This window comes from Tenrec ecaudatus, chromosome 8, assembly GCF_050624435.1.
Source record: "Tenrec ecaudatus isolate mTenEca1 chromosome 8, mTenEca1.hap1, whole genome shotgun sequence".
Classification (NCBI taxonomy): domain Eukaryota; kingdom Metazoa; phylum Chordata; class Mammalia; order Afrosoricida; family Tenrecidae; genus Tenrec; species Tenrec ecaudatus.
In genome coordinates this window covers 156,550,302-156,576,539 of record NC_134537.1, presented here as the reverse complement: position 1 = coordinate 156,576,539, position 26,238 = coordinate 156,550,302, and the positions used below count along the sequence as shown (strand labels likewise).

At 40.6% G+C, this 26,238-nt stretch overlaps 1 protein-coding gene across 1 annotated transcript in view; it reads right to left on the bottom strand.

Moving 5' to 3' along the window:
* NBAS (NBAS subunit of NRZ tethering complex) overlaps nt 1-26,238 on the bottom strand; it is a 383,893-nt gene that overhangs the window by 208,417 nt on the left and 149,238 nt on the right. The window contains exons 24-28 of the mRNA XM_075557089.1: nt 18,685-18,870; nt 16,459-16,632; nt 11,769-11,902; nt 5,599-5,661; nt 3,713-3,835 (exon numbers count right to left, since the gene is read on the bottom strand). Coding sequence (XP_075413204.1) covers nt 3,713-3,835; nt 5,599-5,661; nt 11,769-11,902; nt 16,459-16,632; nt 18,685-18,870 — 680 coding nt within the window. The remainder of the gene's footprint in view (nt 1-3,712; nt 3,836-5,598; nt 5,662-11,768; nt 11,903-16,458; nt 16,633-18,684; nt 18,871-26,238) is intronic.

Here is a 26,238-nt window from a genome sequence, read left to right as displayed (position 1 = left end):
TCAATTAAATCCACATGGAAGAAGCACACCAGCCTGTGTAACCCAAGGATTGTAAATAATATAATCCAAGTATGAAGGAGAGAAGAGCATCAGATGGGCACGTGAACTCCCGTTTTGCAGAAGGCTATGGATGCAATGGAAGCCCAAAATCCATCTGCAGGATCCACATATTCATTAAACCTCAGGTGATGTCCACTGACCATAATCCATCTGCAGGATCCACATATTCATTAAACCTCAGGTGATTTCCACTGACCATAATCCATCTGCAGGATCCACATATTCATTAAACCTCAGGTGATTTCCCACTGACCAAAATCCATCTGCAGGATCCACATATTCATTGAACCTCAGGTGATTTCCACTGACCATAATCGCGGTATGTGAACAGTCTGATTATCATACAGAGATCATCTAGTTCTAGCAGTTAAACATAAAAAGTCAAAGAGGAAATGCATGTGCATAGAGCCTCCGGTGAACCCCCTCTGGACATATAGACCAGGAATGTGAGTAGACTTGCCGTTATACAGAAATGCATTACAAAGAGGATTATGACCAATGTAACTAGGTTAAAACCTAACACTATCATTTGAGCTCTCTTTTGACCCATTCTACAGTTGCTCCAAAATTTAATAGTTTGTTTTCTTTCTAACTAGGACTTTTCTCCATTTTATTTTGTTGTTGTAAACGTTTTGGCTCTGTTTCTAATTTTCCTAAGTTTGGGGCATATAAAATCCAGGATGGTTGAATAACTGAATTCATAGTTCCTTGGGAGTATGGCAAGGGAAGTAGGTTGGGGGAGGGGAGGGTGGCAGTGAATAACAAGGAGTACAAGAAAAAAGAAAATGTTCTAAAATTGACTGTGATAATGAGTTTGAAATACTTCTTGATATGAACTATCAAATTTTATGACATTTGGATTATGTCCAAATAAAACTATTCATTTTCCGATCCCATGGGCCTCTCACAGTGTCTCATGCGAAAGCAAACTGTCACCCCGAACCATTGCCTGGCTTTACCCCGTGGGCTTCAGGCATTGAAGTGGGTCGCACAGCGAAAAAAAAAAAAATCTGACCTTAGTAGAGTGTGAATCAGCCACACTATTTATTTAATGGTGATCTTGGTTACTGTCCCCTATAACAGATATAAGGAATGACATGTTACAGCTAAGAAGCAAAAATGTACTTCTGGTGTGGCCAGGGGAAAAGCTGGATTAAGAACAGTAGGAGGTCTCTGATGACTGATACTTGATCCCTTCCACACCTCATGATCTCACAGGCTAGTGTGCTTCTTTCATGTGAGCTTTGTTGTTTCTCAGTTAGATGGCCTCTTGTTTATCTTCAAGCCTAGAGGACCCCAGATTCTATATCTTTTGATAGCCACACACCATCAGCTTTCTTCATCACATTTGCTTATGCACCCGCTCTGTCTTCAGCGATCCTGTCCGGCTTTGTTGTTTCTCAGCTAGATGGCCTCCTGTCCAGACACTTTTTTTAATATATAAATCATTATATTGGGGCGCATACAACTCTTATCACAATCCATACATACATCAATTGAGTAAAGCACCCTTATACATTCATTTCCCTCATCATTCTCAAAATTCGCCTTCCACTTGGGTTCCTGGAATCAGCTCATATTCCTTTTTTCCTCCCCTTCCCTCCCCACTCCCCCCTCCCTCACAAACCCTTATAACTTATGAATTATTACTCTATCCTATCTTACACTGCCCAGTGTCTACCCTCACCCACTTTCCTGTTGCCCATCCCCCAGAGAGGTTACATGTAGGTCCCCGAGATCGGTTCCCCCTTTCTACACCCCCTTCCCTCCCGGTGTTGCCAGTCTCACCGCTGGTCCTGAGGGGTTCATGTCCTAGATTCCCTGTGTTTCCAGATCCCAACTGCACCACTGTGCATCCTCTGGTCTAACCAGGTCCGCAAGGTAGAAATGGGATCATCATGATAATTGGCGGGGAGGTGGGGGGGGGGAACCATTCAAGAACTAGAGGAAGGTTTTGAGTTTCATTGTTGCTACACTGAACCCTGAGTGACTCATCTCCTCCCCACCACCCCTCTGCAAGGGATGTCCAGCTGTCTACAGATAGGCATTGGGTCCCCATCACACACTCCCCTTGTTCCCCCCTCCCCCGGCCTTTGTTGCTTGAAGCCTGGTCCCCTCGGCCCTTCATGATCACACATGTTGGTGTGCTGCTTCCATGTGGGCTTTGTTGCTTCTGGGCTAGATGGCCGCTTGTTTATTTTCAAGCCTTTAAGTCCCCAGATGCTATATCTCTCAATAGCAGGGCACCATCAGCCTTCTTCACTAAACTTACTTATGCACACATCGTCTTCGACTCTGTATCTTTTGAAAGCAGTGCACCAATGAATGCGGGGGAGTGCAGAGTGGGGACCCACGGCCCATCTGTGGGAAATTGGACATCCCCCTTGCAGAAGGGTTGCAGGGAGGAGACGAACCAGTCAGAGTGCAGTGTAGCAATGATGACACATACAATTTTCCTCTAGGTCTTGAATGCTTCCTCCCCCACTATCATGATCCCAACTCTACCTTACAAATCTGGCTGAACCAGAGGATGTACACTGGTACAGATAGGAATGTAAACACAGAGAATCCAGGACAGATGAACCCCTCAGGACTGGTGGTGAGAGTGGCCATACCAGGAGGGTAGAGGGAAGGTGAGGGGAGAAAGGGGGAACAGATTACAAGGATCCACATATAACCTCCTCCCTGGGGGATGGACAGCAGAGAAGTGGGTGAAAGGCGATGCCGGGCAGTGTAAGATATGACAAAATAATAATAATTTATAAATTATCAAGGGTTCATGGGGGCCGAGGGAGCAGGAAGGGAGGGGGGAAATGAGGAGCTGATACCGAGGGCTCAAGTAGAAAGCAAATGTTTTATAATGATGAGGGAAACAAATGTACAAAAGTGCTTGACACAATGGAGGGATGTATGGATTGTGATAAGAGTTGTATGAGCTCCCAATAAAATGATTTTTTAAAAAGTAGGAGGCTAATATCTACTAGAAACATCCCGCCAGAAACCCCAGATCCTATGTGCATAAAAAGATACACTCCAGGGTGGAAAACAGATTCTTCTGGTTGGGTGAAGGGTTACATGTTAATTTGATTACGCCCCTCATACTTGATGTAATCCCATCAAGTGACATGTCCCTGCACGAAGCTGTGAAGAAGATGGTGGGAAGGCACTGATGGGATTTGTCTGTAAGTCATCGTGAACGACACCCTGCTGCCCATAAAATGAGCCCTCTGAGAAGCAGGGGTGTGTTCTCCTCACCGGTCAGAACCCCAAGTGCGGTACACATCCTCTGGATCAGCATCTGGCCGCCCCTGCCTGTCCTTCACATTGTGGACTCAACAGCACATACCACCACGTGAGACGCTTCCTCACACTGTCGCGAGTTTCTGTGGGACCCTGCAGCACTTTCCAGAACTCAGAAATGGGAGGGAACATACTGAAGGAAGGCGTGAGGGGGGAATGGAGAAGAGTATCATCTAGGAAGAGTGGGACATTAGGAGCTTTTTCAATCTCCAATTCAATTCCTTGGGACTAGTCTGGTATGAAATCTTACAAAAGAAATTATTGCCACAAATTATACTAAATGAAGCTATCAAAAGACACATTATTTTAACAAGTCATATATAAGTATCAATTAATTTTGTTCATCACTCACTTCCGACCAGTGTGCCTGGTCAATCTCACCATCAGCTTGCGTGCTTCTTCTGAGCTTGACTGAGTATTCTTAACAAATGAAACTGGTTTCCCGAGACCATGTTTCTCCAACAGCTCTGACACACTGTACAGGAAAGAAGAAATGCATATAGTTTTTCTATAAACACCTTTAGAAAAAGAATCTTGAGGATTCTTAAAGGGGTAAGATGGGGTAAAGAGAGAGAGCTCATAGCATGAACTAATTCTACATAGTAAGTTAATTCTCAAAAGAAATTAATAATTAGATATCAAATTTTATTTCCTCCTTTGATTTTTATTACAATAATCTGGGCTGAAATATAGTATAGTACATTATACTATAATGAAAAAGAAAAATATTGCATAGCTCTATTTTAAAATATTTTAGTTGTTTTTTATTATTTTCAATTTCCTTTAACTCTAGAAACAAGTCAGTAAGATAACAATCCACTTGAACTCTTAATAATCTTGTTTGTTATAGGTAGATTCCAGAATATAAGCTAATAATTTTAGAGGACCCCAGAAAGAACACTAGGCTTAATTTATCTGAAGAATCCATTCTGTAAAAACAAAAGATAAATTCTCTGATCTTAAATAATTCTTCTTGATCCCATAGTAATTAGTATTGTGTCCACACCTGATCTGTCTCACTAAACCTCACAATCATAAATTAAGTATAACAGGTTTTAGAGTAGGAGAAACCAAACTACAAGCTAATAAAAAATGCCTAATCAATATACTTTTTCAAAAAATAACAAAAGTATACCACTTTCAGAACACAAAATAACACGAAACAATCCAAGTCAATGGTTCTCAACCTTCCTAATTCCGTGACCCTTTAATATAGTTCCTCATGTTGTGGTGACCCCAAACCATAAAATTGTTTTCGTTGTAACCTCATCACTGTAATTTTGCTACTCTTACAAATCGGGTGACTCCTGTTAAAGGGGTGTTCGACCCCAAAGGGGTCACAACCCACAGGTTGAGAATCGCAGGTCTACATAGTGATAAACAGCAGTCCTTAGGAAACTGAACGGTAAATTCTTCATTCTACTCACCTGTCATGCTACACAAACACATTCTGTTCCATAACTGCAACTTGATACTTTCATACTAAAATTCCTTAATCTGAATGAACCAAATGTCCAACTAATGGAGTCCAAATTATTGCATTTTAATATTCATATTACCAAAACTTATATGCTGATATTATATATAATTTCTATAATTATACACTGCATAGTTTTTTTCTTAAAAAGTTGTTAATGTAAGCATTTAAAAATTACTTATACTCATATAAAAATAAATATTGATAATCAACATTACACTTCCTAAATGGCAAATCAGGTAACACTCTCCCAATGAGACAACGTACTGTTTCATTATGATAGCAAAGATTACTACAGAGCTACATGAATTTTCTAATACGGCATACTCTCTACATCGTATTCAGCCAAACACACTGTGGTCAGAAACAGAAAGTTACACGTAGGCAGTGTTTTCTCACAGATGCCATCATTGCTATAAGAACAAACATATGCGGCATGAGTCCCTTGTGTGAATAACTACATGTTTGATTTAAAATTAATTTCATAAAGTAGATATAATAGATAACTCAGGGCTGGAAGATTCTATAAATAGTAACCTCCAGCCTCTAGATTTCAACCCAGGTTTATATGTTTTCAAAGCCAGAGCTATTTTACTGTTCTTCTAGAATAACCTACCAGTTCCATTGTTATTGAAAAAATTCCCTCCTAAGAGAGTCAAATCATTATGAAGGCAGACTGGACACATGATACCTGAGCGGACTTAATATTTCTGAGACAGATGCTCTGACTCAGAAAACAGCTAAAAGACTGTCATTCTCACCTGAGAATTTGTTCCAGTTGGTCTACCATGTCATGAAGTGTTGCGGACACATTTGTCTCGTGACTGAAAGGATTAAAAATATATATATAAATGAAGTCTTAATTGTAGCTTTAAAAATAAAAGTTACATCTCAAATTAAAAAAGAGAATACATAATAAAAAATAGTAGTCTCTGAATAATAAATAATATAATCCAACCAACATTTCAGTTCTCTTTGCTCCAATCTCTTTAATTCTTTCAACATCTTTCAAGAGATGAGGATAACAATATTTTCTGTTACACATGAGCCAGATATATAAAATTATTTTCTAAGATACTTTTCAGCTCAGTTCAGCTTAAAGACAAAAAGAATCATAAATCAACTGCTGTCTTTTTTAAATAGCAAGACAAGAGTAAACCCCAAATGCATTATAGTTATTATAACCAATAAACAAATTAGGAAAGTGCAGCCCTCCACATTGGCTCTGACATAGTCCTGTCCATACCACCCTATGGGCAAAAGATTTTCTTCAGACAGATGAAATATGTAAGTTGCATGATAATTAAATATATTGTTATTCATTTCCTAAATGGCAATCTATACACATACAATATACATAAAGGGGCAACAAAATTTCTTGGGAAAATGGAATTAAAAGATAATGGAATTTTTCCACCAACATGTTGAATGTCCCTTATATGTATATGTATGTATGTGTACATGTGTGCATGTTTGCATATATACATAAACATTTTACTATCTTGTAAATAAACAAAAATTAAACAATTGGAAAATGGAAATGATAAGCTCACATGAACAAAGAAATATTTCAAAGCACTGTATTTTAACATAATTACAAATTATATAGATAATTACTTAAATGGAATAACAAGTTATCAACCTAACTTTTGTATTTATACTTGTGTACTACATTCCTATCAAATAATAATACTGCATATATTCCAGTGTAAGCCGACCCGAGTATCAGTCGAGGCACCTAATTTTACCACAAAAACTGCATTAAAAATGTGCTGAAAAACTCGGCTTATGCACGAGTATATATAGTAATTAAATCTGAAGCTAAGAGAAGCTATTGGTCCTACATAGATTAAGACATTTCTTTGCCTTCAAATTCTACTAAAACAAATATACCTACTAAGCTCCCTAAGTGTAAAATCTATGTTAAAACTGTTCTTTTGTCATTCCATTAGTGTTGTGACTATCTCCTCATGGGAAGGCAATTAATGTTTAAAAATTATATCACCTATGATATTGTTAAAGAGCCCTGTGAGCGGTTAACTGTCAGAACAGCGATTCAAATCCACTAGCCACTCTGCTGGAGAAAGAAGAGGCTGTCTGACCATGTCAAGATTTAGTGTTGCAAACACCATATAGGGTCACCAAGACTCAGAACTGTCTCCATTGCAGTGTTTTTTGTTGATATTTATACCTACTTGATCTTAATAATGTCTAATACATCTATACAAATAAATTATGTAAATAAACTAATTACATAATTCAACCAAAAACCAAACTTAGAGCTATCAAGTCCTCAATTCTGACTCATAGTAACCCAACAGGGCAGGGTAGAACTGCCCCTATGGGTTTCAGGCTGTAACTCTTTCCAGGAGTAGAATGCCTTATTTTTTTGCTGCAGAGCAACTGGTGGTTTTGAACTGCTGACCTTGCAGAGAGCAGCCCAATGCCTTACCCACCATACCAGCAGGCCTCCCTAAATCACATACTTCAGTTGGAAGTAACAGATATTAGACAATGGATTCAGAAACAAAAAGGAGGTATATCAAAGGTTACCAAGGAACCACTTCCCAGCCCCATCTAATTTTCTAGTTAGGAAAAGAGCCCACTGCTTCTGCTGTCCAGGGTAAATGTTGAGGAGCAGAGCCTTCTGTATCTCTTGCCATCTTTAAGAAAGAAGTGATTTGCTACTGGTACCCTGATATCTGCTGCATTGAGGTTTTTTAATGAGTGGTCAAGGATTTTGCATTGCTTGGATCTACAATCAATGCTCACAGAATACTCAGCACTCAAGAGATCAAAAGACGTGTTGCATTGGGGAAATCTGCGCATGACCTCTTGAGTACTGAAAAGCAAGGATGTTACTTTGAGGACTATGTTACGCCCTGGCCCAAGCCATGTCATTTTCACTTGCCTCATGTATGCATGTGGAATTGGACACTGAATACAGATCAAAGAGGAACTGATAGGTCTGAACTGTGTTGTTGGTGAAGAATACTGGAAATACCACAGATGGCCAAACAAAACAAATTTGTCTTGGAAGAAGTACAGCCAGAGTGCTCCGCAGAGGCAAGGATGGTGAGGCTTTGTCTTACGTAGTTGGCTAGTTGTCCGAGAGACCAGTGCCTGGAAAAGGGCATCATGCTTGGTAAAGCAGAGGGGCAGCAGGAGAGAGGAAGGCCCTCAAGGAGAGGGACTCACACCGCGGCTGCAACAAGGGACTCACCGTAGGAGCGATTGTGAGAGTGGCCCAGGCCTGAGTGCTGCTGCCTTCTGCTGTTCACGGGGTTGCCAAGGGTCAGACCTGATGCGACAGCCAGCACCTGACAACAACCACCACAGGGAGCCCTAGTCACGTCAGCAGGGGCAGACCCACCAGATACTCTCTCTTGGGCAATTCTATTCTGTCTGATTAAGAGTTGCTATGAGTTGGATTCAATTTAATGTCGACGGGTTTGATTTTTTTTAAGGACATTTTGCTTCAAAATCTACTAATACACTTTACTTTCTTTATCTCTCACTGTCCCTGAGGCCATGGCTCTCTGAGGTCCATGCTCCACATGGGCAGCTCACGCTTAGGAACAAGCCTAATCCCCACAGCCACAGGACTTCCATTGGTCTTTTATTTCTTTACATAAAAATGGTAAAAAATCATGATCCATGGAGGAAAGTTCATAACAATAAAAGCAGAAACCCAAACAGAAGGACTATCAAAAATCAGATTAGAATAGGGATGAAAGGAATGCAGGAACTATTAAAAATATATTCATATCTGTAGAAAAAAGAATAGGACATAATTCCTTTTAGTGAAAAAGAAAACTTCTTCAACTTTAAATATAAAATCCAAAATAAATCTAAAGATTCAAAAGGTAGTTAAGAAAAGAAAGCTGAAGTAATCTCTAGAAAATAGAAAAGAAGGCAATAAATGAAAAACAAAACAAAAGATAGTTAAGGGGATATGGCAGGAAATTTGGGGGGAAATGGTGAGCTAATTAACAGTGACTTCAAGAAAGAAGAAAATGATCTAAAATTGATTTTTATGATGCGGGCACAACTCTTACTGACTGAACTATTGACGTATGTGTTATGTAAATATGTCAATTAAACAGATAAATAAAGCGTGAATAAACCAGAATGACGATGGCTCAGCAACAAGTTCAGGACAGCCACGGATGCGGAGCAGGAGGAAGGGTCACATACAGAAAGAGAGAACAGGGAGAGCAGGAAGAAGAAGGTACAAAGAAACCTGCCAGTGGCAAAACGGAAGAACATTTCCACAAAGCGTTAGCTTCCAGACTGAAATCACCTATCAAGCCAATAACACAATGAACTTAGCCCCATCATACACACATCCTGGTGAAATTTCAAAACTTTATAGATGGAAAATATTGACAATTTTCAAGAGTGAAAACCACATATAAAACACCAGCATTCAGAGACGGCACTTCTCAAGGATGCTGGGCCAAAAGCCAAGAACAAGGCCCTCCAATCTCACAACTAAAATTATTTTAAGCCCTTCAAAAATCTTTCTCTAACTCTAAGATTCTCTTTAAACTCTATCTATATTCCATGTGCAGCCAGAACCATAAAAGGTGAGATTGCAAATAGGAAGCCCCCCACCCCTTGAATCCTAAGAACACCTCCCATATCATCATTGACAGGGAGCTAATCGAGCCTGCATTCTAGCAAAACTGAAGACTCAATGAAGAGCAAAGATAAGAAATTATAGGAAATGCCATGTGCAACCAAGACGCAAACCAAAGACTGAGAACAGCAGTTGTGCAGTGGACATAAAGAACAATTAATTTCTACAGCAAGAGGAAAGAGAATTCCAAGAATAATGTTGAATTGTGAGGATAGAAAGAGGAAATCAACAAGTAAAAGCATTTTCCAATCTATAAGAAACAAAATGTGCATTAAAAGAAACAAGACCATGCTTACTCTGTGCGAATAATATTTATCTACTCACAGTGATACAAACTACCTTTGAATATATTGAAAACGTGGTGAGAGAGGCGTAAGCATGGGGAAAGGAAGATAATAAAAGAAGTTAATAATCACCTAAAAGGGCAAAACAAATAAGCAGAAGCATAATATTCTAAAGGAAGCAATGCAAGAAGACTAAAAGAAAACCTATTAAAAAAGCCAAAGTATTTGGTGTCGGCAGAGAAGTCTCCAAAGATGAGCGGTAGGACCTGCAAACAGTCGTTCATTTACTCCAAATCTTACCGCGCCTTGATCTGACGCATGTCCACATTTACCTTACATTCGAGAATTAGGAAGGATCGTTTCTAGTCCTTTGCACAGCCATCCACCACACAGTGGGCCACCGCTTCCCCAGGACACGGACTTCTCAGAATGACCAGACAAGTGCATTTGCAACTCCACACATCCGGTACTTGTGTGCTGACTCATGGTGTAGTTTAACGTGTGCCTCTCTAACCCAATGACTGTCAGCCATCAGCTCAGCCTGGAGGGCTGATCAGATCCAGGGTAAACTGCTTCTGCAAGGATGCTTCTTAGGGGACGCTGGGTACTTCATACTGCGTAGCACTAGGAGGTGCACAATGGCACGTTACCCCCCATTCTCAGTGGTGCTACATTTAAAAGCTTGATTAAGGAGACGGCAATCAGACTTCAGCTTTTTGGAAATTAGAGGGAAAAAGTCACTTGGATAATGCTATGGAACCATGCAAGAACAGCATCATGAGCTGTCCCCCGGTGCGCAGCGCCATTAATGACCACGGGAAACAACGGCTTCAAAGGTTGCAAAATTGGTGAATTTTACCAATCATGTCCTTTTTATAAGAAAGGGAAGGTAGGAAAACTTTAAGAGTAAAGAAAGAAAACTAGGTGGCCTTAATGTGTAAATATCTTATTTTGCAAATGATGAATCTGGTAAGAGAAATGACCTAGGAGAATTCACAAAGGCTTCGAAGCAGGGCCCTGAGTTTTCACTCAATGTTCTCATTGAGTTCTACAGATAAGAAATTTAAAATACACAGTTTAAAATCATGACTAACGGAAGAGCCATCACTTGATTTCCAATAACATATACATTCTATCTACATATAACTCAATACCTAAAAGAAAGCCTATATAAATTTGCCCTTAAATATACAACCTCTGTGGATGTTGCGCGTTTCCAAAAGTTTGTGAAATTTTCCATTCCTTTGCTTCCATTTGCCCTGGAACTTTTCGAAGTTCCCTCGTGTGTGTGTGTGGGGGGGGGGGGGGGTATTTGTGTGTGTGTGTATTTGTGTGTGTGTGTGTATTCATAGCACATGACTTTAAAAGATTATCAGTGGCAAAGTTGAACAGTAAACCATTCATAAAAGAAATGCAACTGGTCTATAAAAATGAAAAAAAAAATTAGTGCAAATTTAAAACAAAAAATATTGCCTAGTGACTTAATTTCTTTTTCCTCATAGTGTTATTAGTTTGTTTTATGATTATCAAGGTTAAAAATTACAATCACTGTCCATGTACTAGAAGAAGAACCAAAGTTTATCTCTAGAAATTACAATATCTTTTTTTAATTTCCAAAAGTTTCTATAATAAAGGGTCTGACAAAGGAAACAACATTTTTCTTTAAAATGTTAGCATAATACAATGATACAACAAGGCTATGAGACACACTCGCCTGCACAGAAAAACAAAGACCTGATACAAGCTATGTCCAGTATAACCCTTGAAGACCTTATGCTGAGTGAAATACTTGCGAGCCAGTTATAAAAGGGCAAATACTGGATGACTCCAGTTATATGAAAGAATTAGCTTCGGTTAGGGGTATTGGGAAAGTTTTAGGTCCAGTAAAGGCATGAACATGATTAAAGTCGCCTAACTGCACATGTGAAGACTACTGCAGTGTTCTGTTACCAACATCCTCACCACAAGTAACAGAAAGAGACACCGTGAGCAGGTAGGTTCTTACCCATAGCCCCTTTGTGGTAGACACTCTAAAATGTCATAGCACAGGGCGAGCTGGTCACTCCGTTCACAGCTGTAGATGCACTCCAGTGCTACTGACATCAGCTGGTCTTGATCGGGTATAATCTTTGGCTGCAGCTGGAGAAAAGAAAGCAGGAGCGCTAATATCAATGGAGGTACAGTCGCGTTCAGTCACCTCGCCATATCACTCTCAATGGAATATTAAATAGTACAAGGAACCAGCTGCAGAAACAAATTCTAATTTTTCTTTTTCTTACTGACTTCTACGGTCTCTAGTAATTACAAATGAAATCACATTTTAATTACAGGATCAGCTAGAAAAGATCATTGGTAACCCATACACTTTACATCCACTGAAAACAAACTCTTCAATTTATGACCCACTCAAGATTAAGTAGACAGGAGAAACACAATGAATTAAAAAGTTAATTCAATAAAAATCATTTCTAACCCTACAACAGAATTTTATATGTTTCAATTACAAAAAATATATGAAATACCTTAACTAATATTCACAGATGTTAGAACTTATTATTTTTCTCAATGTGCATTACATATTATCCATTAAGGTACATGACATTTTATTCAAAAGAATTTGCATTGTCAATGAAGTCATACACAGATCACAGAAGAATATAAACCATATTTCTAATGCAGAAAGATGGCTGCGACCCCAAACAATAAAGCAGAACTCTCTGTTTGGGCTTCTGAAGCTCTAAATCTTCATGAGAGCAGAAAGCCTCATCCTTCTCCTGGGGAATAGGCTGGTAGTTTTGAACTACTGACCTTAGGGTTGTCAGCCCAGCACTCAACCTCCTGTGCCACCAGGGCTCCCCAATTCCTATGCGTATGCACCTTTTCCCACAACAAATCCTAGATTTTCTAACTTGAACTATTTTCTGGACTCTAAAAATAAACCTGCTTTTATATGTCTTCTAAGTTTAAGTTCTAGAGCCAGACTCTCATGGTAGAAATCCTGGCATTAGTCCATAACTAGTTTTGTGGTCAAGTCATTGAATAGGTTTGTGCCTTGACTTTCTTATCTATAAAACCAAGACACTAATAAAACCTTCTTAATAAAAGAAAATATGAGATTGAATAAACTAGCACATGTAAAATGCCTATATTATTACCACCACAAAAATTTAGTGAAGGCTTGAAAGTATATATTTTAAACACTTTTATTGGCATCTGGTTCACATAGCACACAACTAACTAGTTCAATCCCATTAAGAAGAGTTGTACAATCATGACTACAATAAATTTTAGAACATTTTCTTCTTCTTGCATTTGTACTCAATGTTATTAGGAAACTATTTTTAAATCCATTTTCAACAATAACATTATTGCTTAAAATAATCTCCATAGTAATAACCTACTGGTTCTCAAAATGTTGGCTTATAAAATGTCAGAGAACGAATTTGAGCTATTTTAAAACTAAACCTTTAAGAGCCAAACCACAAAAGAGAGAACTGCTTTTTCAGTCTCAATCTGAAATGAATGAGAGCCGGAACAGAGCAGATGCCCACCTACACCTGGCATGGAGAGTTAAAGTGAAGGCATGCTCCTTTGTGTCTGCTGCCAACATTTAGAGGTCATCTGTCAGTGTGCTACAACTTAGTCTAAGCTGTCTGGTACAGAAACCATTGCTCTAAGCACGACTCATGGTAGATGAGGGTTTGTTCTTTGGTAAACAGTTAAGAAAAACAAACAGTATCACCACAGGCTGACACAGTAAAGCAAACAGATGTAATCAGTGATTGCGAGAATCACAATAAAACTCAGTCATAGTTACTCATTCACTCGGCCTGACAAACGTTCCTGAGCACTTGCTTTCTAGTAGCCACCCTGACGCTGCTGTTGACTTTGACGGTGTTGGGGGCCATCAGGTCTGTTCTGGCACACAACAGCCCCCTCACGCACAACAGTCTGAGCACTGCCGGGTCCTGCACCATCTCACAACTCTTTCCGTGCTCACGCTCTTTGCTGCAGCCACAGTGTCCATCTCCTGAGAGCCTTCCTCTTCTTCCCTGTCCCTCGGCTTCACCAACCGTGACGGCCCCTCAGGGGCGGCCTCTCCGGACAACATGCCCCAGCATGGAGGCGAGCTCTCCCAGCCCTCGCCTCTAAGGAGCATGCTTCAGCCAGACTTCTTGTGAGACACACGAGTTTGTCCTTCTAGCAGTCCACCGTACTTTCAATATGCTTTTCCAGCACCACAATTCAAAAGCATCAAGTCTTCTTTGCTCAGTGTTCCACTCTCACATGCATATGAAGCAACTGAAGATACCATGACTTGGGTCAGGGGCACCTTAGTCCCCAAAATTAACATCCTTACTTTTCAATACTCTAATACAACTCGACTTTTGATCTGCTGGCTCGGACTTCCATAAGTATTAATTCTGAATCCAAGCAAGACAAAATCCTTAACGACGTCTACCTTTTGTCCACTTATCAGCATGTGCCCATTGGGTTCAGTTGTGAAGATGTTGGTATTCTTTACACTGAGTTGCAATCTGTTCTGAAGGCTGCAATCCCTGATCTTCATCAGGAAAAGCTACAAGTCCTCTTCACTTTCAGCAAGCACAGTTGTATTATCTGCATATTACGGTTGCTACAAAGCCTTCCTCCAAATCCTGATGTCATATTCTTCTTCAGGTAAGTCAGCTTCTCTGATGATGTGCTCAGCTTACAGACTGAACCAGTTCAGTGAGAGGATACAACCCTGTCACACGCACCCTGACAGTCCCAGGCAATACAGACAACATGAATGTGTTATTGGGGACATACAGATGAAACAACTTAGACCCTGGGAGTCTGTATGAAGAGACAAGAGAAAACAAACAATGGCAATAGAGCGCGAAAGGACCAGAACAGAGGCAGGCACCGCACCCTGTCATTGCACGAGAGGTTTCCCAGCAGAGGGAATCTTAACAAGCAGGATCTTAAAGGACAGGCAAACACCCGTTAAATAACACAGAGGGGGATAAACATTCCAAATACAGGAAACAATTCACGAAGCGGCACAAAGCCATGAAGGGACGGGGCAGGTTGCAGAGCTGGGAAGTCCGGTGGGAGGGGACCCGGGAGTTCACTGAGGGAACGGAGGCTGAGGGAAAGCAGATTGCAAAGGGTCACCCCAGGGTCCAGGTTAAACAGCTAGAGTCCAACCGTTTGCCCTCTAGATAGCAGCAAATCACTGGAGATTTGTCCGAGATTGGGGCCTGATCAAATCTGTGCTGTCGACAGGCAAAATCAGTGGAAATATATACAATGGCCCAGAAAGGCCGAGCCCAGCACGTCACGATTCTGAGCTTCCATGTTTACACATTTCAGCAAAGGCCAATGGCTGTATGTTTTATTCAAAAGGCACATGCTAAATTGCCAAGTAAAAACAACAAAAAGCTGACTACATACAAAGGATTTACAAGACTCTATACAGAAGACATATCACAAACAAGATTACTGGAAAATATTTAAAGTCACTTCTTTCCTGCTCATAAAACATTCATATTCAATCCATCCTATTTTTCTCACATCGTATTCCGCTGTCATAAGCAACTTACCACCCTCTGCTTGCTGTAAACCACCTCAAATACTAAGTGGAAAATGCTACTGATAAAAGATGGAAACTTTAAACAGCCATGGAGCGGTCAACTATCTGACAGACATCTCTTCCCCAACCCAAAAAGGTCTAAGGTGAACTGTCGAATCTTTCCTTTCTCTCTGGACCACAATGGACTAAGGCTGGGCTCCAGATTCCTAATGAGGGCTGGTGCAGGGAGTGGAGTCAAGGAGAATTCCGAGTTAGAAAATCCCTAATTTAGCATCTGCTGCAAGTCCAGTGTGCTGTTGGAACTTCACTACAAAAGCAGTGCTTCAAGTCATGGTCGACACCACAGGCTTGAGTCGCCTTCCAAGAACACGGGAGCTGCTGTCTCTTTAACTCGCATGTTTTACCTGCAGTGAAACTAAAAACTTGTTGACTTTTAAAAAGTATGCAGCACTTAACAAAATGGCTTTTCCAGCCATTGGATTCATTCTCTCAGAAACATGTAGCTACAAATATAAGAATTATTAAAAGTCATTAAAAAATCTCCAATGAGAACACAGAGATTTTTACAAGTTCGATAAAGATATTTGAGCACATACATCTTCTCCTATTTATGGTGGAGAGTCTCCACAGTGGAGAAGGACAATCTGTAGATCAAGAATGCCTACGTGTTTGAATCCAGGGCTGTCCACATATTGTGTGGCTTTGGGTCACACTACACAACCATTTTCGTGTCCGATAACATTAAAACACTACATTAGCCTCATGAGACATCAACTATCATGAAGATGACGCAAGACCAGGCAATATTTTTGCGGTTAAAATAAGGTTGTGTGAGTAAGAGGCAACTTGCTATCATGTAACAACAACCTCATTAAACTTATAAAATTTTAAAAGCTAACACGTGTAAAGTACTGGCCTGAGGTACAAACTCAGTCTCTACCAACTCTTAATCCTCTTACTATTACCAGGTTCCAACATACAACACATATTGAACCAATTTTGGATGAAATCAATCAAAATAAACAACTTCATGAAGTTGTAAACATTTCATAAACAAATCAAAATTTTGTATGAAAAATGTACAGATATTTTTAAGGAGATAAGAGTTCCTGCTTACATCTGGTTTGGAATGTTGAAATATCTTCAGAGGAAATGTTAAGTCTCCTTTCGCTAAAGTTACCAAGTATTCTTTTAACAGCTCATTGGCGACACCAGGAGACTGCTTCTCACAACGGTGAAGAAAAGGTACCATCCACTGATAGGCACTTGTCACATACTTGTCTTCTGAGCACTAGAGATAAAATGAACCACAACACACAAAACATTGAAGTAACTTACTATACCACAGAGCAAATCCTAAAGCTCACAGAAACAATGACGCTCATCACTCATACCACCTTGTGAACGGTCACTCGCAGCGGATTCCTCTCTAGCAGGGGGCTGGGTGAGAGCGCAGCAGCACTGTGGCTGCAGCAGCACTGTGGCTAGCTCTTTCCCTCCCCAGTTCCAGAGTCTGCTGAGGGTCCCAAAGAGCTGGAACCCACCTCTAGGAGACAGGCACTGCCCCCCTCATGCATACGGTCCTTCAGGGAAAAGAGAAGTTCTGTCCAAAAATGCACACGCACGTAAGGGGCCGAGCAAGAGACAGACCACACACCACCTGAGACAGGGAAGCAGAGCGGCAGGAGCAGGCAAGCCCAGTGACCTCCAGCAACGGAAGGACCGCATGAGAGGTGCTGTCTCACCCCGGCACCCCAGATTTTCTCCTTTCCTTTTCCACCTTGTGTTGTTTTGCTCTTTCACACCCACCTATAAATGCTCATGGCAATTCTGTCCAGAATTAAGTCCCCGAAGATGAGGGGACATGGGACCGAGAGCAGCTAAGGCAATGGGCTTAAACGTGACAGCAGCGGAGGGGCTGGTGCAGGATTGAGCAGTATGCCCTTTGTCACACAGGGTTCCTCTAGGTCTGAACTGACCCAACAGTCATATCAGCAGGGCACCCCTAAAACTACATATTCCCTTTGAAAATTACTCCAAGAGAGAAAAAACCTCTTAAAAGGAGCCCCATGTACTGCATCGCTGCTACTGGGCCCAATTCCTTGGTTGGTGTAAAGGTTAATGAACTTGGCTGCTAACTAAAAGGCTGGAGAAGTCTGAGTTCACCCAGCAGCACCTCAAAACAGGATTGATGAACCTATAGGGATAGCAAGTAGAGTAAGGCTCGTTTTGTTTGTTTGTTTGTTTGTGTTTGTTTTGAGGGGTAGTTACAGTGGTGATGGTGGTGGTGGGAGGGAGGAGGGGTAGAAGGGAAATGATATGAAGAAGTCCAGGAATAAAAACAATATTGGAAACTGAGTGTGATAACAATTATACAATATTGCTTGATGTGACTGCATTTTGTAATGATATATGTATTAACTCCCAATTTATAAAAAATAAAATTTTCTTTTTTAAAAAACAAAGGCCTGGTGATCTATTTCCCAAAAGTCCGCCATGGAAAACCCTGCGGGGTGCAGTTCTACTTTGACACACAAGGGGCCTCCAAGAAAGAGGAGGTGAATGAGGAGTGGGGAAGTAATGACACAAGCAGGGAGGAGAAGGAAGAATGAGTGGGACAAGAGTGATGAGAGGGAGGAGGATGAAGCAAGGAGAATGAAGAGTGTGGAACAAGGCTATGGAGCCAGGGGTACAGGGGGTACAGAGGAAAGAGTGCAGGGAGAAGAGAGAGCACACCCAGCAGCTGAGACCCCACCCCCTCATGCAGGCCCAGAAGCAGAGATACTGGAGAGCCAGCCACAGAAAGAATACTGCTGGACAGCTGGCACCTCTTCAAAATATGCCATGGGCCCAGCAGACACCATGAAATAAGAGAGAAACTATAGATTGGCCCAAGAAAAATCTCAGACTACTGGGGAAACTCTTCTACGCATACCAGCCCTGAAACCAAAATATTTTATTTCATAACCACTCAACCCTCCTCTGGACTTCAGTTTTTGTTCTTTTGTCGCTTTTTGGTTTTTAACTCCTTGAACTGTGCATATAGCTAGAAACATTTAACATTGTGAAGAATTATAATAGAGTTACTAGATAACCAGGTAGTTTAACAATATGCCTAAATAAAAGGTGTGGGTGTGTGCATGGTATAGATGGGTCAGAAGGAAGGGCAAGCACAATACAAAAATAGTTTGGATGGATTCAAGAGCTTATCTATATAGCCTTTCACAAGAATGATAACTCAAAAAAAGAGAAAAAGTCAAATTTGGAGGCAAGTTAATCTCAAACACATGCAAATCTGATCTACACAGGGAATGCTGAAAAAGAAAGACAAGATAAAACCTACACTATCCATAAGTAGTCTTAGCTTTTCAAAGTCTTTCATCTGTTGGAGTTCTTTCAGGGTTAGGGTTAAGTCACATCCGGCTTCATACACCAAGGTTTCCAGGGTAACCAAATTGTCACACAGAACCAGCAAGCCAGGAATATTGCGCTCCACTCCAAGCCGAATCAGTGACAATGCACAGTCAACCTAAAATGGGAAAGTGACAGGTAAGGCTCTACGCACTGAAGCGCGCCCATCTACTCCCAAGTAAAAGCCACCCGTCCCAGATCTCATCCACAGGCATTCTTGATAAAAGCACGTTTATCAGTGAAGTACATTAAATTCTTTACCAAATATACTAGCAGCATGCTATTTCACTTCAATCAATAAGAAAGACTAAAAATAAAGAGGGAAAAAATCTTAAGTGTGTAGAGTATTTTACAATTTACTAAACACTTTTATATACTGAGTTAGTTTATTGTGCCAACCTTGTCGATCAACACATGTACGATTAATTGAAGGGCGGAGGGATAAACGGCTCAGTGAGCCTTGACTTTCTAGTTCTCCTGTCTCTTGCTTTGTGATGATTGTATCAGGGTGCAGCTGCCTTAGCAGTTCCCTGCTTCGGCTTGCAAGGTTGACTTCCTGCAAGAATCCCCAAGGAAAAGCCGCATGAACCCAACCCGATGCAGCCCTGGGTGCTGGAGCACGCGTGTAGAGACCCCTGCTAGCGCTGAGATATTTATACATTCACTGGTTTGGCTTTCCTCCTGCAGTCGGCATCACTGTGTCTGTTTTGTGAGATGGAGGAGGACTTTGTGGATTGGTGTCGGACATATGGGTTAATGGGTTAATAATATTGGACTTGTGGGCTTGGGCAGCACTGGGTTGGGATGTTTTCTTGATGCACACTTAATCTTTATATAAAGCTCTCTCTTATACATGAGTTTCTGTAGATTTGTTTCTCTAAAGTACCCTAACATATATAGAAATTCAGAGGAAAAATTCATTATCTTTTCATTCCATTTTCCACAAACTTCTTAAGAACATCTCATATTACTCTGTTTTATTCTCACAACAGTATATGATCTGGAAGAAAAAAGCTGAATAGTGAGTTAGCTATAATGCCAAATTTATCATATTTTTATTATACTACTCTGTTCCCCAAAAGAATGCTTATTTACAAGGTTTTGCTTTTGTGGACCCCTTTAGCACCTAAACCCTGAATGTCTCCCACAGTGAAGGCATTCAAAGATTATTTACTGAATAAGCAACTCCAGTACAATTTTTGTCTTAATTCCAATCCTGGGCCTTCATTTGAGATCAGTTCTACAGAAATAACAACTTGACCCCTACCACTTAATCAGATTAATAAATTGACAAATCCTCTGATTTGATGGCAAAATCAACTATTATGGCCTACTTCCATAATTTCTCACACTAGAGTGGTTAATTGTCTTACTCCTAGGATAAGTTATTTATTGAGTGTGCACTGACTTAAGCACCATTCTAGGTATTAGGATACAAAACTGTACAGGAAGAGGTCTCTTCCTTCTGAGCTATCTTAATCATATGGGGGGAAGGTTATCTGGTAAATCACTGATGGAAGTAGAATGAGTAAAGTGCTGCTTATCATCAGGATCTCAAAGAAAAGCTCATTAAGCTCTCAATCTAGGAAATGTGGGGGTTCAGTGGTTGTGCATTCAGCTGCTAACTTGAGGGTCAGCAGTTTGAAAACACCAGCCATTCTGAGGGAGAAAAAAGGGACTTTCCACTCCCATAAAGAGTTAGTCTTAGAAACTCACATGGGCCATTCTACGCTGTCCTGCAGAGTCACTATGAGTTGCCATCGACTCGATGACAGTGAATTTGGTTTTTTGGTTTTGGAAGAGGGCCAGAAAGTTTCCCAGGAAAGAGAAGACTTAAAAATGAGCTTTAAACAATCAACAAGTTTGTTTTCAGGAGAAGAAGGAAGACGGGGCAGGAGAAGAGCATGAAGAGCGGAGATAACCTGTGTCTGTGCATGGATGCGTAGCCCCATGTGGCTGGAGGAAGAGTGTGCCAGTGATCCTGCAGTGCAATACATGCGACCAAAGGGTTTCTGACTGAAGCGTGTCATTTGAACTTTGGAAAGACTCCTCAGTAAATAGTAATGAATGATGAGTGAAATGTGAACGGTCAGCTTAATATGACCCAAACTGAAAACACACCAATTAGGAGAACTGTAGCTGCTGATAGAAGAATCGTGACCGAAATAGATTGACTTGCCCATTCATTCGCAGATTTGTACACTAGTTATTCTCACATTGAGTACATAGTGCACTCTTTCTTTGTACTGGACAAAATACATAACAAGGAGCTAAAGTAAAACAGTAGCACTGACGACATACAAGAACAGTATAGCAGATAACTGAGAATACAGAATCTGCCAAGGTTATTTGGATAAGATTGAGTAGTTGGAGTAAAGAGAAGAAGTTTAGAATGATGCTCTAGGCATTCTCATCAGAATAGAATTTGTTTTTCATGATATAATTTTAAAAGGAGCACATTTTATAAAGTAAAAAATAGCATATTGAAAATTCTGATTCTGAAGTGTTTCCATAATGATCTTGATACAGACATCCAAAAGGGTCAAGGACAATGCCTTTGAGTCGATGTTGACTCATGTCAACCCTAGAGGACAGGGCAGAACTTCTCCGGTGAATTCCTGAGGCTGCCGCTCTTTACAGGAGTAGAAAGCTCAGTTTTTCTCCAGAGGTGCAACTGGTGGTTTCAAACTGCTTATCTGGCAGTGAGCAACCCAACTCCTAACCACTACGCCACCGGGGATCCTGCAGACATCTAACAGTATGTTCATAAACGAGCAAACAAAATCTATACCTATATAAAATGGCTGATGATGTTTGGGAAAAGTCAACACATAAATCAGAGAGGCATTTGAAGAAAAGAACATGAACTGGCCAAAAAATGACAAGAGGAGCACAAGCTAGGGAACAACAGTATTTAAGGAATGAGGCAAAGATGGTGCACCCCGCAAAAAAAAAAAAAAAAAGGAAAAAAAAGGTGGGCCCCAAGAAGACACTAAAAAATGAATGGCTAAGAAAATGGCAGTAATAAAACGCTGAAATGTTATCACAGAAAGCTAAATAGATTTTGGAGTTGGGGAGGGGGATAACAAATAACCAACAGAATTTTATGTTAGCAATAGACGAGGTAGCCTTATCGACCTTACCTTCAATAGAGTGGTAGAAGCCACACTCTAAGATACTGAAGAAAACTAGAAAAGTGGTACTAGAATTCAGTGGCTTTCTCAACTGTGTTATGAAAAGACAATGGGTAAAACAAAAGCCATAAGAGAATATGGCATAGAGAGGGGGCAGTATAGCACCAATGGGACATACAACTTACCTCCAATTCTTTAATGCCCCCCCCCACTATCATGATTCCAATTCTACCCTACAAATCCGGCTAGATCAGAGGATGTACATGGGTACAGATAAGAACTGCAAACACAGGGAATCCAGGACAGATGATCCCTTCAGGACCAATAGTAAGAGTAGTGATATGAGGAGGGTGGAGGGAAGGTGGAGTCGAAAGGGGAACCAATCAGAAGGATCTACATATAAACCCCTCTCTGGGGGACAGACAGCAGAAAAATGGGTGAAGGAAGACAAAATGCAGTATAAAACATGACAAAATAATAATTCATAAATTATCAATGGTTCATGAGGGAGGGTGGGTTGATAGGGATAAAAATGAGGAGCTGACACCCTCCTAATACAACTGCTTAAGACAAAGCGGATGAACAAACAAATATGGTGAAGAAAGCTGATGGTGCATGGCTATCAAAAGATAGCATCTGGGGTCTTAAAGGCTTGAAGATAAACAAGTGGCCATCTAGCTCAGAAGCAACAAAGCCCACATGGAAGAAGCACACCAGCCTGTGCAATCACGAGGTGTTGAAGGGATCAGGTATAAGGCATCATCAGAACAAAAAAAATCTTACCATAGTGAATGAAGGGGAAAGTGCAGAGTGGAGACTCAAAGCCCATTTGTCGGCCACTGGAGATCCCCTTGCAGAGGGGTCTAGGGGAAGTGATGAGTCAGTCAGGGTGCGATGTAGCACTGATGAAGAATAGAGCTTTCCTCCAGTTCCTAAATGCTTCCTCACCCCCAATTATCATGATTCGAATTATACCTTGCAAGTATGGATAGAGCAGAGGATATACACTGGTACAGATAGGAGCTGGAGGCACAGGGAATCCAGGGTGGATGATACCTTCAGGACCAGAGGTGTGAGGGGCGATACTGGGAGGGAAGAGGGTGAGTGGGTTGGAAAGAGGGAACTGATTACAAGGATCTACATGTGACCTCCTCCCTGGGGGACGGACAACAGAAAAGGGAGTGAAGGGAGACGCTGGATAGGGCAGGATATGACAAAATAATAATTTATAAATTATCAAGGGCTCATGAGGGAGGGGGGAATGGGGAGGGAGGGGGGAAAAGAGGACCTGATGCAAAGGGCTCAAGTGGAGAGCAAATGCTTTGAAAATGATGAGGGCAAAGAATGTACAGATGTGCTTTATACAATTGATGTGTGTATAGATTGTGATAAGAGTTGTATGAGTCCCTAATAAAATGTTTTTTTTTAATGAAAAGCTGACACAAAAGGCTTAAGTAGAAATACAATGTTTTGAGAATGATGGCAACAAATGTAAAAATGTGCTTGACAGCATGGATGGATGGATAGATTGTGATAAGAGTTGTACGAGCCCCCAATAAAATTATTTTAAAAAGAAAAAAATGAAAATATGGCACATGTGTGTGTGTTATATACTGAAGTATATACCGATCAGCATATCCGCCAAAGGACCTAATTTTACCACAAAAACTGAGTTAAAAAAGTAAACTGGGGGTGTGCAGCAGAAAAGCAAGGGTAGCGGAACAAGGAAGTCCCAAGGGTGGACTTTGAGGCCAGAGTGTGGCATCCTATCAGACTCAACTGGAGAACATTCCGAAAGGTCAACGAACAGACCTTGAACTGTTTGAAGGCTTTTCTTTTTTTCTTTTTTTTGGTCATTGGTTTTTTGTGGTTGTTGTTTTGTTTTGCTCTGTCTTGTTTTTTGGGCATATTATTATCTCTGCAGGTCTATCTAGATAAAAGATAGGCGGGATAAACAATCTGGAAGAGAAAACAACTGGACCAATGATTCCAGAGAGGGCGTAGGGGAGGGGGAGGCGAGGGGAAGGGAAGTGGATGTTAACAAACCCAGGAACAAGGGAACAGTAAGTTATCCAAAATCAATGACGAGAAAGATGTGGGAGGCCTGGTAGAGCTTGATCAAGGGCAATGTAAAGGAGAGAAATTACTGAAACCCAAATGAAGGCTGAGCATGATAGTGGGACAAGAGGAAAGTAAAAGGAAATAGAGGAAGTAACTAGGAGGCAAAGGGAGTTTATGAGATCTAAATACAGACACGTCCATATGTAAATATATTTATACATGATGATGGTGAAATAGATCTATGCAAATATATTTATAGTTTACTATTAAGGTAACAGATGGACATTGGGCCTCTACTCAAGTACTCCCTCAATGCAAGAACTATGTTCTATTAACCTGGCATTCTATGATGCTCACCTTCCCAACATGATCGCTGAAGACAAAGCGGGTGCGGTGCATAAGCAAATGTGGTGAAGAAAATGATGGTGCCCGGCTATCAAAAGATATAGCATCTGGGGTCTTAAAGGTAAACAAGCGGCCATCTAGCTAGCTAAGAAGCAACAAAGCCCATATGGATGAAGCACATCAGCCTGCGTGATCATGAGGTGCCAAAGGGATAAGGTATGAGGCACCAAAGAACAAAAAATCATATCATTGTGAGTAAGGGGGCAGTGCAAAGTGGAGACCCAAAGCCCACCTCTAGGCAACTGGACATGCCCTTATAGAAGGGTCCTGGGGAGGAGAGGAGCCAGTCAGGGTGGAGTATAGCAACAATGTAACATACAATTTTCCTCCAACTCTCTTTAATGCTTCCCCTCCCCCACCCCATTATCACGATCCCTATTCTACCTTACAAATCTGGCTGGACCAGAGGATGTGCACGGGTACAGATAAGAACAGGAAACACAGGGAATCCAGGACAGATAAACCCCTAGGGACCAAAAATGAGAGTAGTAACATCCGGAGGGTAATGGGAAGATTGGGTTGAAAGGGGGAACCGATCATAAGGATCTACATAAAACCCCCTCCCTGGAGAATGGACAACAGGAAAGGGGTGAAGGGAGACATCGGACAGTGTAAAACATGACAAAATGATAATAGTTTATAAATTATGAATGGTTCGTGAGGGGCGGGGCAGGGAGGGAGGGGGAAAATGAGGAGCTGATACCAAGGGCTAAAGTAGAAAACAAATGTTTTGAGAATGATGATGGCAACAGATATACAGATATACTTGACACTTTGGATGTATGTATAGATTGTGATAAGAGTTGCATGAGCCCCCAATAAAATTTTAAAAAGAAAAAAAAGGCAAAAATATGCTGAAAAACTCGATTATATATGGTATATAGAAATGAGTTGTGCTTTTTTTTACATAGAAAAATAACCCCAAAATGAAGCAGTAAAAGATCAGAGGTTAAACATTTATGAGAGAAAAGATGACAGGCAGGGTAGTTCCAAACAGGCAGGAGTACAGAATCCAGGATTCAGATACTGTGCTGTGGACATAAGAGAGACTCCTTCCTTTATAAAAAGCTGCAAGGAGAGATGCACATTCGCAAAATCCAATCAAATGGAAAGCGCAATCACTTTCTGAGAATGATGAGGATAATGGTGGGGGGTAAGATTAAAACTACATAGCGAAGGAGGAAGAGAGAGAGAGATGGAACGTTAATACCAGGCAACACCGAAGGCCTGCCGCAAACCTTCAGAGATCAAGAAATAGGAAAAAGGAAGTGAACAAAGGAGAAATACATTTTCCGTTTGAAAGACTGGTTCAAAGAACTACATAGGAAAACAATTACAGTAGGAAAAGCATGCAAAGAAATAGGAAAATTTGGAGTAATCTGCTAAGACTTCAACAGAGAATTTTTTTACCAGCCTATGTTAAAAGGATACAATTAAATGAATATTCTATCTCAAGTGAATTAAATAGATTAATTATGTGTGTTACATATACACACATATTTGAATTTTCAAAAAGCATGAAGAAAACTTGGCATCTAAAACGCAACTTTGTGTAAGTAATACTTTATACTTTACATGCATAGTACAATAGCAATCTGTAATACACTCACTTGTTTTGTGACCCAAAATCTTTCTAATGTCTACTCTTCCAGAAGTAAAAAATGTCTTTGAAGTGTCACCTTATTTAACATCCTAAGTGAAACTAGGCTCCAATGCAACTTACAAAAAGATCATGTCACACACCCCCAAACCTCACTGGATATTAATTCACTACTATGAACATTTTCCTTGATTAATAAACAGCTTTTGCTAGAGGCATTTGTAGACACTAAGGAAAAGGAAATCTCACATCAATTAAATCTCTAAAAGTGTAAATACAAAACTAT